The sequence below is a fragment of the Lepidothrix coronata genome, unplaced genomic scaffold (genome assembly GCF_001604755.1).
Source record: "Lepidothrix coronata isolate B3197 unplaced genomic scaffold, Lepidothrix_coronata-1.0 Scaffold22, whole genome shotgun sequence".
In the NCBI taxonomy this organism is placed as follows: domain Eukaryota; kingdom Metazoa; phylum Chordata; class Aves; order Passeriformes; family Pipridae; genus Lepidothrix; species Lepidothrix coronata.
Window position 1 is genome coordinate 3,152,024 of NW_016690202.1, and position 14,427 is coordinate 3,166,450.

Here is a 14,427-nt window from a genome sequence, read left to right on the forward strand (position 1 = left end):
AGTTAATAATGACTTGGTTGCTGTGTTAAAATTTTTTATGTAAAGTTTTACATTAAAATATTTGATATATAGTGAAGTTAATAAGCTATTTTAATACTTATTCTGTTGCAAACTCAGACACACTAGCATAAGTTTTAATTTCATGTACATCTTCAAATCATTGAATTATCTGTGTTGCTGGAAATCCCAGTATGCCCAAGCAACAGGTAATAACCAGGGGGGTATTTTACTCTCTTTTTAGAGATAAGTAGTCATAAGAAACAGAGTGCATAAGAAACAAAATGACACCGAACAATTTTTTCGGAATTGCCCAGCAGACTTAAGAACTTCAGTCCAATTTTGATAAGTAATGTGTTCTCAGGGAAACCCAAGTCCCTTTGACAGCCAGTTGTGCTTGGAATCCAAAAAGGTTTTGGGCTTTTGGGATTGGTGCCATTAATTGGATGAGATTTTGCATTTCATGTGAACTGGGATACCAGGTTTAGTCTGTTCTTAAAAAGTAAATTAAAATATAATAATTCAAAGTAACTAATTTGATATTCAATCTACCATGTTCTGCTGGTATCTTCTTCAAGCTAAGACCATCCAGATGATGAGTTCAGTTTGCCTTGCTTCAGTAACTTCAGTTTATACCAGGTGTAAATGACTTTAAAATGGGTTTAGTTTTATAACTTTTTAATAGGCTTTTGAAAATTTCACTAGTTCTTCTAAATTATTCCACTTGCAGAATATTTATGATAAACGTTGTAACTTCTAGAACTGAGAAATCTATTTATTCAAAAAATACTATTGACAAACGAAAATCAGCCTAAAGGGCAGAGAGTGTTTTTTCCCAAATAGTCCAGGGCAATCTGGAAAAGAAGTTGTTTTTTGTGATGTGTAATTAGCCCTGGGTGAGAAACTGAGGAAGGGAAAGCCAGAGTGTTCGCAGTTTCAGTTCCGTTTCAGATGGCCAGATATATAGTAGGAAATTAAACAGCGCCTTAAATAGTTTCAGGAAAGGATTAACCTGGACTGTTCTATTGTGAGAACAGTTGCGGTCATTTGGCAACTCCCAAATGGTTTTGAGGCCCAGTTCAGGAGTTAGTTTGTTCCAAACACTGTTCACAACAGGCACTTTGCCTGCAGCCAGCCTGCTCAAAAGCAGAGGAAACGTTGCTGGTGTGGATGTGAACTATTCCGTACTGCTTGCCTGGATACATTCCCAGGCACTCTTTTATCTTTCTAATATACTTGAAGCCTTTGTGTATTATATAGTAGAAGTTAATGCTGCTTTTGTAAAGAATCAAACTTCTGTTTTTCTCACTGTATTAATGAATTTAATGTTTTTTCTGTGCATCCCAGAGCATTGTTAAGAAAGAAGACTGGGGTCTGTAATTGGAGTGATTTTGGAGGAGAATGCTACTCTTTTAAATACCCCTCCTTCACTGTCCTTCCAGCTTCCTATATTTTAGCTCAGTGTTCATTGGGATACTGTATGAAGGGTGTGGAGAAGTGGGAAGACAATGATATGCGCAGGGGCTGCATCTAGCCATTTTGTAACAGAAAGAAGCAGCTACCAATGAACTTTGTATGCAGCCCAGTTTACGAAGTGTGTCCTAAGAACATCTACCAAATCAAGGCCCCTAGGCAAGGCAGATGGAGTTGCTGTTCTGTTGCTGCCAGCATAAGAAATCAATCATCATCTCAACCAATCTTTCCAGCTTGGTTGAGATTAATAAGGTGCTTGAAGGTTTGTACAGCAGCAGACTTTTAGGTACTTTAGAAGTGTTAGTGCAAAACAATTGAACAGCATTAAATATTGCAGTTTTGGAATTGGTCATCTGAATCCCAACTAAATTTCAGTTTATGTCCCTTCTCTGAGACTGAGTATTTGGTCTGTTCCAGGGTCACACTAGCAGAAAGAGGGAATTACTGTATTCAAGTCTGAGTGAGAACTAAACATTAAGCAAATAAACAGTACTTTTAGACTATCTGTATATAGGAAAGCAGAGGAAACAGTTATTATATGGCTTGGAATTTATTCTTCTATGCTTTCTGATACATGTAATGACGAGATAACGTTTGCTAAAAATGACCAAGAATAACAAGGATTCAGAAGCAGATGTTAGTTGCAGAGTAGATGTTGATGTTAGGTAATTAATTTCATATTAAGGGCCTCTGGTGGTCTAGTGGTTAGGGTGCAGGACTCTCACCGCTGCGACCCGGGTTCGATTCCCAGCCCCCCGGGCAGATGGAGCTCGTCAGCCCTGTGTGGCAATCCGTCTAAGAGAAGGTCACTCTAAACAAACCTACGTTCTGAGACCCTCACTGCCACTGTCCAAGCGTGCTTGGCCCCGGCAGATGAACCTCAGGATTAAAGGGTGGGCTCAGTTCAGCGCACGCTGGGTCTCACCTAAAAAATCCACTGCGCAGGCTCGAAGGGCTAATGACCTTTCCCAAATCTTCGCTCACGAAGACTGGCCATTAATTTCATATTGAAATTCCAGAAAAGTGGCTTAAAATAAAAGCTTATCCAGTTGTTACAGTAAGTGTGATACGCATATTCATTTTGAATTGCTATTTCTGGAAGGCAGTCTTTGGAAAACAGCTAGTCCAGTTCTTGTGCTCTGACAATCCTATTATGCCTTTAATAACCATTAATGCATTTAATAACCAATCTTTCCACCTAGAAAGATTAGAACAACTCTTGTTCAACTTTAGTTCATGAAAGACCCCAAAGTTGTATAGAATAGAGAGTGTTTTCAAGGGTATCTGGGTGATTTCTTAATGTCTAAACCATAGGAGCTGTTTCGGAAGGTTTATGTTAGTGTTATTTCAGGTATGGAGCATAAAATGAGCAGCTGAACTCAGTAAGTTTTCTTGAAAGCAAGTAAGAATAGTTTTGCTGTGATCATGATATGGATATCATGTGATATGGTATATGTTTCTGTGTTCCTTGAGGCAAGCAACGAACTCATATATTTAGTAGGCTACTTTTCAAGTTAAATTCGTGTGGCGTCTAGTAATTTTGCCAAGGAAGGCATATATTTTTTTAAAAAAATCATCTTACAGCAGCAACAACTGGGCTGCAAAGGAGCAAAGGAAAGTCTGTCCTTACATGTGTTAGGTGGTGTAAGGCTAAGTGGAAATTTAGAGAAAAAAGTTAAGAAAAATAAAAAGCATATCTGCTCTGTGCATTAAAGCACCAGTGTTAAGTGTTACTTTTTGTTCTTAGAACAAAACTATTGTTTTATGCTCTCAGAAAAGAATTTTATCACAAGGGGCTGCAGCAACCACAGCCAGCACCATTTTAGTACTGTCTCCATTGTTCAGCCTCTTGGGAGCTTTGACCTGAGCAACATGCATCCAGACACCCTATCCTTGCCCCAAAGAGAAGTTGTGAAAACTTTGCTGTGTGCTGAAAGAGAAGCAGCTGTTGACAGGGAATTTATGAGTAAGTGTTCTTTTAACTGTCTAAAAAGCTAATGGTGGATTCAAGGACTGTGCAAGAGGTATGAAAGGAAAAAGAAAGTAGGTAACATGGAATTGATCAGTGTGTGGGAGGGAAAGAGTGCTGGAGAAAAAGGATGATGCTGCTGATGGGTTGGATTCATCTAAATGACCCAACAATGATTTTTTCAGAACTCAGTGTGGTTGACTCTCCTGTGTCCAAATTAGAAACATTTTGCTATTTTGATGTAGTTAACAAAATAACTCCATATCATTTTGAGTACTGAGTTAAATGTCTTTCCAAAATAATAGCATAGCCAAATGTCTTCTGGATTTAGGTGGAGAAATATGATACATAAGCATTGCTAAATAATCTTATGTAATCTAATTTAAAGGAAGATGTGGAAATGTTCCTAAACATTCTCTGATCTTTGTGTAGTTGACTGAGCTTGTAACATTGTGTTTTCAGTTTTACATTTTTATGTTGATTGCACATTAAACCCTATGTGTAATATTTGTACGATTTGAACAGTGCTTACTGCACTTGGACCTGGTACTTTTTTCTGTACTGCTTGTGGTTACACTAAGAGGAACGATCCTGATTGACCAAAGCGCAAAGTCAAACCTCGCTCAAACCCTGGTGTCAGGTAACACTGCACTAAAGTGGGAAACAGTGCCGTGTGTGAGATCTGCTCTGGGGGGCAGTAGGACAGAAACCAGAAGTGAAGGGCCTAAACTTTGTCAGTCATTGGAAACTGAAAGTGTATCCACACTTTAAAGCAATTCTTTATGTGCTTCTGTACATAGGCCCTGCAGCTACCTTGCAAAGGATGAAGTTTACCCCAGGGTTGACAAACGTCTGCAGAAAATGCTTTGTTATCCCACGTTTATTTTGTTTCTTTTGTGGTGGGGTTTTTTTGGTTGTTGTTTTTGTTGGTGGTGGTGGGTTGTGGTTTTTTTTTTTTCTTTTCAGACTTAGTAAAAGCCAGAGCAGAATATTTGGAGGAAGGTAGTCTTTAAAGTTACAAAAACCAGATTGTGTAGTGGATCGTTTTCAGATTTATGTATAAAAAGCCCAAATTGAACTGCCCTATGATATGAATTGAAAAGTAATGTCTCATAGGAGTTATGTTTCTCTGCTGAACAAATTAACAGCCACATTCATGTTTTTAGAAATATAGCTACTAGTTCTGCTTAACAAAATAATGGTCTTGTAGCATGTATGGTCCTTGGGTGCTCAGTCCTGTGTGGAAACTGTTACAGCAAGAGTGTAGAATAATTTTGTAGCAAAAGTAACCATAGCAGCCAGTGGAGATCATGCAAAATTAAAGTTTCATAATATAGTAAAAAATAGTAAATTGGAAATTTACAGAAATGTCATTCCATATATAAATTTTTGTTTATACTTACTATAATTACCCTGTTAATTGAAGGGAAAAAAGCTGCCTAAAATGCAGCATAAGGCTTAAAAAATTTAACCACCATCTCAGTTTCGATTTCTCTGCCTTCTGGAATCCAGATTTTTTGCATCCATAATATTTTTCAAGCTCAGAGGTATTTCAAGGCACAACTATTACACTGTTTTCTCTTCCTTACGGCTCATAGACAAAATATTTAAAAGTATTTTCCAGTACTGTAAAGTTCGAGGCAGTTGCTTTAGGTACTTACTTACTTTACCCAGAAGCACACAGTTCTGCCTGCAGAATTTATCAAGCTGTGTTTTCCAGTACCTTTGCATACCGTGACTGAGGTATAGGCTTTCTTCATCTGCACACTCTTCCTTTCCAAAATCCTCTATCTGCTGTTGTTTGACTTCCAGCAGGTTAGAAGGTACTATGTCACATGACTGACTCAGAACTGAAGTATGTGGCCAGCAAGAACCAAACAAAAATCACTTTTTAGATGGCCAAAAACTTGTGGAGGGGGAGAAAGGGGAGAAAAAGAAACAGCTATCAAGGACTACATGTCATGGAACCCAATTCTAAGAATTTAATATCTATCTTTCTTACCTGTAAGTTAGATTTTTCTGAAACTGGCAAATCACTGCAGAAATAACTGGGTGACAATGTGATTGTACAGAATCACAGGCTAATGTAGGTTCAGTGGACTTGTGGAGATCTTTAGTCCAACGCTCTGTTCAAAGTAGGTCCAGTTTCCAAGTTAGATAAGGTTGCTCAGTGCCTTGGCCAGTCAAATTCTGAATATTTTCAAGGATGGGCATTCCATAATATGACTGTACAGCATATTGATGTGCTTATGGTGATTTTTTCCCAGTGAATGTAGTTGGAATCTTGCTTGTTAAAACTTGCAACCATCGCCCCTCTTTGTTGATACAGAAACCATGTTTCCTAAGAAAACTACCTAAGAGTACATAAACTGACTCCTAGTCAAGTGCTTTGAACACTGGCTTTCTGGCCTTTTTACTTTGTGAAACAATTGTAAAAAATAATCCTTTGATAACTGACCCATCTTCTTAATTCATCAGCTGCACTATGATGTTTTCATCTGCTTTGGTGGTCCCGTGGAGACTGAGAGAAGACTAAGGCAAACAGAACTGTTGTAGATAATCTTCCTAGAACACATTTATCTTTTCTTATCTTACTTTTGGAAGCAATAAGCAAAAGGCAGTGTGATACCCAGCAAGCTTCAAGAGGCACTGGCTTCAGCTGCTGCTTTGCTTGAAACAGAGAGGAAAGACTTTTTTGACACTGTACTGGTAATGTGAAATGAAAGCATTTAGGAGACTACCTGATGATTTTACCTTGGTGAGTGTTCAGATTATATCATACTTCTGTCTTTTTTTCAGTAACTTTTAACAAAGTTACAACAAAGCTTCTAAACAAAACAATTCAGTCTTTTAATCACCACATGATAATAGCCTAGGAGAAGGCTCTATGAGTTGTTCTGAGGCTGTACATAAAACTCAGCAAATGAGTTACAGCCTCTGTAGATTTTGCCAGTGCTTGAAAAACATGAGCTGTTGGTTTTTCTACAGGTGGCTGTTCTAACCTGGGCTGAAGTTTGATTTATACTTTTTCTTCCATTTCTTCCAGTCTGCATCTCAGTTTGCTATAAACTGCAAGAATTTTAAAGTATTGTGTTTTTAATTACCCAGGTTTAGCCCTGTAACTGCTTCTGCACATTAAATTCAAGTTTCTTAAAGTGGTTAGAAATAATTTTAGAGAAGCATTTTCCTTCCAAATGATTATACAATTGTATAATCAAGTCTACAACAATAAATCAATATGTTTGAAAAGAAAGAATCATATGCTGGAGATCTGCACCCTGCTAGTCATACCAAGAAGTAGACTCCTAGGAATCATATTAAAGCAATCTTTGTCCCTTTTAATAAAAGGTACTAGGTTGTTGCTATTGAACTTGCAGTTTGATATTGAAGTAGAGTGATTGATTTAATTGAGAAACCGAAAAGTCATCTAGACAACTGTGTAAAAATATTTGTGTGAGAAAAATGTTTTATTTTAAAAATACTTATTATATTTTATTTCTTTATAAATTCAGTATTGAATATAGATTCTTCTGTGGGAGGCTGTTTACATTTCTCAATTGGTATTTGCATGTATGTCAATTATACCTCTCTCACCTTTTGAGGAAAAAATCATATCTGTATCAAAGGCAAGAGTCACTGAGATTTAAATTGTTATCTTGTTTCTCTTAGATGTTATTGAAACATCGGTGGATTTCTGCAGTACACTGGAGGACTTGACTTCCTCACATTGTTAAGTGAAAAACTTAACAATATCTTAATACACCAATCCAAGGTTCCTAAAGAATAATGATTCAGAATGTGTCATGTACAAGTATTTGTTACTGGCTAACAGGCCCAAGGATACCTAGAAGAAGATAAAAACCAGTTACTGTATGAGATTGTGATGTAGGCAGAAGTTTAATGGAAAATAATGTATTCGTGTCACTTCATATCACTTATCTGGGCAATGCTTTAAAGAAAGCTTTTTTTTAAATATTATTATTTTACATTCTTCAGATGTTTAGAAACAGAAAAAGTATATCTTTTGAAAAAGTATACCATCTCTGAGTCCTTTTGTAGGAATAATATTTTCTGCCAAATGAAACATAAAATAATTAGAGATTTCAGCGTAAACCTTGAAAGTGATGCTTTAGAATAAAAGGCATGAATACTTAATCTTTAATCATACCTGCAAGTCCTTTTCCCATGCAGATACAGAGTGCAACAAGAAAGGCCCAGTTATTAAATACTTTGAAAGAAGAATGGTTCTAAACACCTAATATTTTTTTCTGCTTTGTGACATTGTTTTTGCCAATCTCACTGGAGGACAAAAAGGAAAAATGAACTTCTGAGGAATACTATCCTTTACTGAGTGAAAAAGGAAATGTTTCTCAAATCTAGCATTTTATCTAGAAGCAACAGAATAGAATAGTGAATTGTGGAAGTATGAATTAAATTCCACATTATTACTATACAAATTCCAGTTATAGGAAAATGATGAACTGAACTTATAGATCATCCATGGTGACTCATGTCTGATATGTGAAGGGAAAAAAATGTAGGCTAAGGTACTATCAGAAGGTGCTCTAGGTCCTTCTGGCAGTGTTATAGCTGTTCCATGAATTATCTGGTCATTAAAGTCCATTAGGTAGCTTCCAAACTAAAATGATTTATTTATTATAATGATGCTATAAATATCCTTTGACTTTTTTTCGAAGGGTTATAATTACTAATTCAAAAAAATGCAGTGTGTGTAATTTACAGTTGGTTGATAAATTAATTCTTGGGGAAAAGGTACTTTCAGAATTGGGATGGGGATAGCCAAGGAGGATCACAATTGACAAAATCCCTGCTGACCTGTATCTTATAGTGGATGGACTAACTTCAGGTGTCTGACTGACATGGTTGATCTGAATGTTAAAAAAAGATCACTCCTTAGTAATTGGTTTGTAAGGACAGAGACCTTGGACTCCAGCATTTACAGGAGGAAAAAAGAATTGATATCAAGTGAAGTGAATCAAGAACTGTGGGGAGACCTGGAGAAAAGCAAAAGCATTCAGAGGGGAAAAATATTAAACTACTAGGAAAACGTATTTTGTTGGAGAAAGGTCTAGTCTTACTATTCAATCTGTTCACACACATCTCTTTTTCCAAAATGTCAGGTCTCAATCAGCTGAAAGAAAAGTTATTTTCAAAATTACTACTAGCATGGGCAGAATTCTTGTGCCTCAATTTAGTAGAAACCTTTTCTTAAGAGTCAGAGGGCCCAAAAATGTTATGTGAATTGCTGGCTGTCATTTCTAAGGCTATGTTTGGTCTGAATAGACAATGCCTATTGAGACTCCTATATTGTGACTGGTCTTCTCTAAGTTCTTGAGAGGAGTGTGGATAGGTCCCAAGAAACTTGAAAGTGCTTAAAAATAGATTTTTGTTTTATAAATACTCCCTTGTGGCACTCTAGATCAAAGGCTGTCACCTTTAAGTGTGTTGTTCTTAGATCTTCTCTTTGCTTATGCATCTGTAGACCATGTCTAGACTAGCTGTGCTGAACCAGATCCTTTTGAGTTAGAAGAATAAAATCTCCTGTGACTTTGCCAAATACTGCAAATGAGATCATCTTTCCCACATATGATCTCTCAGATTATACTAACGGTTACCTGTTTTACAGAAGTATTTAAACTGGATTTACTGATGCCTGTAAATTTACTCAAATATGTTGCTTAAACTACAAAAGCATTTAAATTCCTTTTACAAATAATTTCCCCAAGTAAAATAGTTATAAAATGCATAACCGTGCCTCTGGGTAGTACCAGCACTTTCTTACTTGGGATAAGTAAGGAAGATACTAGTGGGATTTTCAAGATGTAATCTTTCAGGAGCTGTTTTAATGATCAGAAAATGGTGACTCTGCACTGAAGTGACAGTCTTTGCTGACTAACCTCTGTGCAACTGGAGATTATGGTCTGATATTCATGTAGTGTCACATTAATGGGAATTCTCCTTAAATAAAATTTTTGGATTCTTAGCAGCCCCAGAGAACTAGGTCTTGTAGAGATGCAACAAAATGGAAACAAAAGTTGAAAACTTGGATGAGGGGATCGAATCTACCCTTAGAAATTTGCAGATGACACCAAGTTGGGGGGGAGTGTTGATCTGCTAGAAGGCGGGAGGGCTCTGCAGATGGACCTGGACAGACTGGATAAATGGGCTGAATCCAGCAGTATGGGGTTCAACAGGGCTGAGTGCTTGGTCTTGCACTTTGGCACAACCCCAGGCAGCGCTACAGGCTGAGCACAGAGTGGCTGGAGAGCAGCCAGGCAGAAAGGGACCTGGGGGTACTGACTGACAGCAGCTGAACATGAGCCAGCAGTGTGCCCAGGTGGCCAAGAAGGCCAATGGCATCCTGGACTGGATCAGGAACAGTGTGGCCAGCAGGACCAGGGCAGTGATTCTTCCCCTGTACTCAGCGCTGGTGAGGCCACACTTCGAGTACTGTGTCCAGTTTTGGGCCCCTCAGTTCAGGAAGAACAGTGTGGTGCTGAAGTGTGTCCAAAGAAGGGCAACGAGGCTGATGAAGGGACTGGAGCACAAGTCCTCTGAGGAGAGGCTGAGGGAGCTGGGGTTGTTTAGCCTGGGAAAGAGGAGGCTCAGGGGAGATCCCATCACTCTCTACAACTACCTGAAAGGAGGTTGTAGCCGGGTGGGGGTTGGTCTGTTCTCCCAGGCAACAGCAGTAGGATAAGAGGGCACAGTCTTAAGCTGCACCAGGGGAGGTTTAGGTTAGACATTATGAGGAATTTCTTCAAGAGAGAGTGATCAGACATTGGAACGGGCTGCCCAGGGTGGTGTTGGAGCCACCATTCCTGGAGGTAGATAAGAAGAGACTAGATGTGGCACTTAGTGCTATGGTCTAGTAGATGAGGTGGTGTTAGGTCATAGATTGGACTCGATGATCTCAGAGGTCTTTTCCAACCTACTTGATTCTGTGATACTGTTTCAAAACTGTAGAACTAAAATAGATGCCTTCAGAGACAGAAAAACTGTTGATAAGCAGGATGGAAAAGCTACCAAGAGACAACATGTGTATTCCACATATTTTTGGGGAAAAAAAGCTCATTCTAATATTGATACTTTATCCTGTAGAAGATGACAGAAAACTGAGAACACCTAACAGGACAGCAAGGGTAGGAAAGCAGAGAAAGACCCTGCCTGTGTGTGTCTTCATTTATTAAGTTTTCCTCTGTACCAGGGGCGCTGAGTTTTGGATAACAGTACAGCAACATTTCTCTGCTGTTTACAGCCTGGAAGCTGCCAGTCTTTCGTAAGGGTCTGAGAGTTAACAGTCAGCAAAATGGAGGAAGGAAACATCAAAGTGGGTATTAGATGATGAAAAATAATAGGAAAGGGAAAGAGAAAGGGGAGAAAAAATTGAGAAAGAAAAATGGGAAGGACATTAATAATCTGTGTCAGAATATAGAGGAAGTAACACAGGGACTAAAATACTGATTCATCCTTACTGGGGAAGAAATATTGTCTATGGATGTAGAAATTTTGATATCAAACATTGATGCCAGAATTGAGGAAGGCGGCTTTAGGAAATATAAATTACTGTGGTTTTGCTAGCTGTTGACTGTTACCCAAATTATTGAAAAATAGAGGTTATAGATATTAGATATTTTAATTATTCACTTGGGTAAAGTATTTACAGTAGAATACTGATATTTAATTTACAAAATCTTAGTCGGATAAGTAAAACATAAATTTAACCCAAAGGAATCAACAAGCTATCAGCTGCTGAAGAAAAAAGTTACTTCAATAGATCTAATTGGTCAGATCTCTCTTACACTTTTGTATTTGAGTTGAGAATTTTTAGTAAGTAAGTTAAATCAATGTGGAGCATTTCCGAAGTAAGAAAGGAATGTCTTTTCTCCAATTATGATCTCTCAAAACATGATGTTAAATTCAGGCTGTGCTAAGAATTTTCCCTCTGCTTGTATACAAAATGTAGAGATTTGAGAATGAAAAAGCTTATTTTGAACAAACCAAAGCAGGTTGAAGCCATGCCTGTCATGTCACCGCAGTTCAGACTCAGAATTAATGACAATGTTTCATCTCAGTTTCTGCCAGTTTCTTTTATAAAAAAAAATTCCCAGGCATACTTTTAAGATTATTTTTACCTGAAGTTGTTCTTAAAACTATTTTTTGATTTTCTGTCCAAACATTCCTGTTTGTGCCCTTTAAAACATCACTTCTAGATGAGTGTAAAAGTTGTCTTCTTCTAGTGCAACTGACAGCTGCTTCACAAGTGGTAAAGACTGTGTGAGGAGGGTTTGTGATGTAACTTCTTGCATGGGACTTGTGTGCAACCTATCTTTGTTGCAGTCAGTCATACTTAAATATACCCCAGACATGAGATCATATACTTTGTTCCATTATGTACTGTGCTGTGGCTGAGGGCACTGAAGATGCACAGATGGTGTAAGACGCCGAATGCAATCCTGTCCTCACTAGAGTCAGAAGTTTTGCTGTGGATGTCATGGGTGTGGAACATCCACACACATAAAACTCCCTGTTTGCATTTCTGAACACAGACCTTTTGCTTCTAATAGCAATTTTCTGCTTCGCTGCTTTGGATGGTGAGCTCCTGGGATTCAGGGTGTGGCAGGGTAATCATTGCCAGGACATGGAGTTAGAAGGTATTAACACTTACAAGCTACACTGTTTGTTTTAGCACTGGCTTCTTCTACCAATGTTTTCAGCGAATATGTTTTGCTTTTTGGAAGCCGTGTAGGTGATACAAATGGAAAACTGTAGTAGCAGAGAAGGAGACTCTTGGGGTGGCACATGGGAGCCCAGAAATAGGTGCAAACTAAATGGCCAACTGATGTCACTTCAAACATGTTTTCTCTGTACTTTGACAAGGATTTATCTTGACTGATCTAATAGTCCTGAAATATGTACCCTGTTTTGCTTATCGAGACACTTGAATGTTGTTTGGACACCTTCTTGATGTGGCTTGTTGTTTGGTTTTGTTTTTGTTTTTTTTAATCAGAAGACATCCCTACTTTAATGACAGTCTTCCCCCTCTTGATACTGCCTGCTAAGTGGGACAGTTCTGCTCTCACTGGCAGTTTCTGTGCTGGGCTGGTTGCGGCAGCTCAGCCACTCTGTTACCTTGTGCGGGGTGCTGAAGGGCGAAAGTGAGGATGAAAGATAAACAAAAGCAAGTAACGCTGAAATCTACAGTTGCAAGTGCCTTTTGGAGTCTGTGCCGCTACAGAGAAATGGCCTTGTAACGTTTCCTACTGCTGGATCTTTACAATGTTACTTTGTGAATGATTTTTAAGTTTTAAAAAGTTCAGTTTTTGTACTGACACGAATGCCTTAAATATATTCATTGCAATAGTTAGTTCAGTCCAGCAGATATTTAAATATTGCAAACACCCATTATTCAATCCTGCAATTTCTTCTCTACAAGTGTATGCCTTCCTTTTTATATAGTCCTTTCGGGACTGTAGGATGGGTATTCCCTGTGAGACTCCTCAATTTAGGGAAGTACACCAAGCGTATCTCTTTGTAGACATAATATGTGAAATTCCATCAGTACTAAAGAAAAACTGCATTTTCCTGTTATGTAACTGAAAATATCTGGGATGGTTAACTTTTCAGCCTGGGCACCAGAAGGTCTACTGGATGTGGGTGAGAGATACTGGTAAGATGTCCTGAGTGTTTCCCCACAAGAATCCTAGGATATGTTGTTACAGATTTGTAGGGAACACTAATGATTACATGGTCTAAAAAATAGCAAGCACCTTTTTAGAAAGTAGTGCCAATGATTGCTTTCCATTACTCCAATAAACACTCTGTTATCATTTGCATTCATTTTCAACAGGCTCTTCTGTCCAGTTTAACTCAGTGGAAAGTCTGACACATTTTCTTCAATTCCGTGAGAGAGTAATGGTATGTAAAGAGGAGTTTCTGCCATGCTCTGTAATGGAAAAACACTGGAGTTTCTACAGGGGGTGTGAAAATTTTGGATTCTAAAGACTTCTTGAGTGCTAACATTTTTTTTCTTCTCATCACTTAGAAGTAAATACTTGCACTTTTAGAACTAAGTGCTTTGTTACCGTCATTTTGATAAATCATTTGCCCAGCACTTGGAATGAATGGAAAGATTGATTAAGTGAGGAACAGGGGAGTACTTAGTAGCAGATAAGGATAACTATCAATATTTAATTTTGTGCTGCAAAATTGGGGAAAATGGGGAAATAGATGAGGACTTATACAGTGGTACTTATGAATTATATTCCAGGTTGATAACTTCGTATGGAATTCAAGTTTTAATTTAAGATTTAAGTAACTGCTCATGCTTGATGGGGCAGCACAGAACCTGACAGATATCAACACAAATAGTTACTTCCTACACCTAAACCTGGAACTGCCCTGGCTGAGCACGTGCTATCAGAAATGGCAGGACATGTTTGTGTAATAATATAAACTGTTAGCGTAGGCAAAAAATCAAGATGGGCAGCTTTGAAAATCACCAGCAGCTTTGCTTTGTGTGGCATGGATATAACAGAAGAGGGGCAGGTGCTGGGAGAGGTTAAAAGAGGAATTTTGGCCACTGGAAGTGCTCAGGGAAACTCCATTCATGTTCCAGACAAGTCTTTCTGACAGGCAGAAAATGTGCTGGCATATGGCAGGAATTGCAGTTAGCCTGTTTGTAGAACACAAATTTTTTTCATCTGACAGCATCTTAGATGTTCATTCCAAATTCTGGCGGGTTTCTATTTATTTTAATTTTACAGTGTGTGAATCTGCCTTAGCAGCATATTTGTAACATGTCTGACTGTCATGAGAGTTGTCTGCATTCAAATGGCATTCTTGCTCTTTCATTCTCTGGATTATAAGAAGGGATGAAATAATTGTACCTGCTACTGCTAACTCCAGTGAATGGGATGAGAAGTATCTCTGTCAATACAAAACAACCTCAGCAAGATATTTGGAGT

The 14,427-nt window shown here is 38.2% G+C and overlaps 1 protein-coding gene across 12 annotated transcripts in view; it reads left to right on the forward strand.

Annotated features, from left to right (window-relative positions):
- Nucleotides 1–13,671, forward strand: part of ANKRD31 (ankyrin repeat domain 31) — a 61,906-nt gene extending 48,235 nt beyond the window's left edge. For 11 of the 12 annotated variants that reach the window (XM_017808267.1, XM_017808255.1, XM_017808254.1 and 8 more), the window contains one exon: nucleotides 13,311–13,671. In XM_017808267.1, coding sequence (XP_017663756.1) covers nucleotides 13,311–13,462 — 152 coding nt within the window. In that variant the 3' untranslated portion in view covers nucleotides 13,463–13,671. The remainder of the gene's footprint in view (nucleotides 1–13,310) is intronic. The other variant, XM_017808257.1, reaches the window with a different exon arrangement.
- Nucleotides 13,672–14,427: the final 756 nt, after the last annotated feature.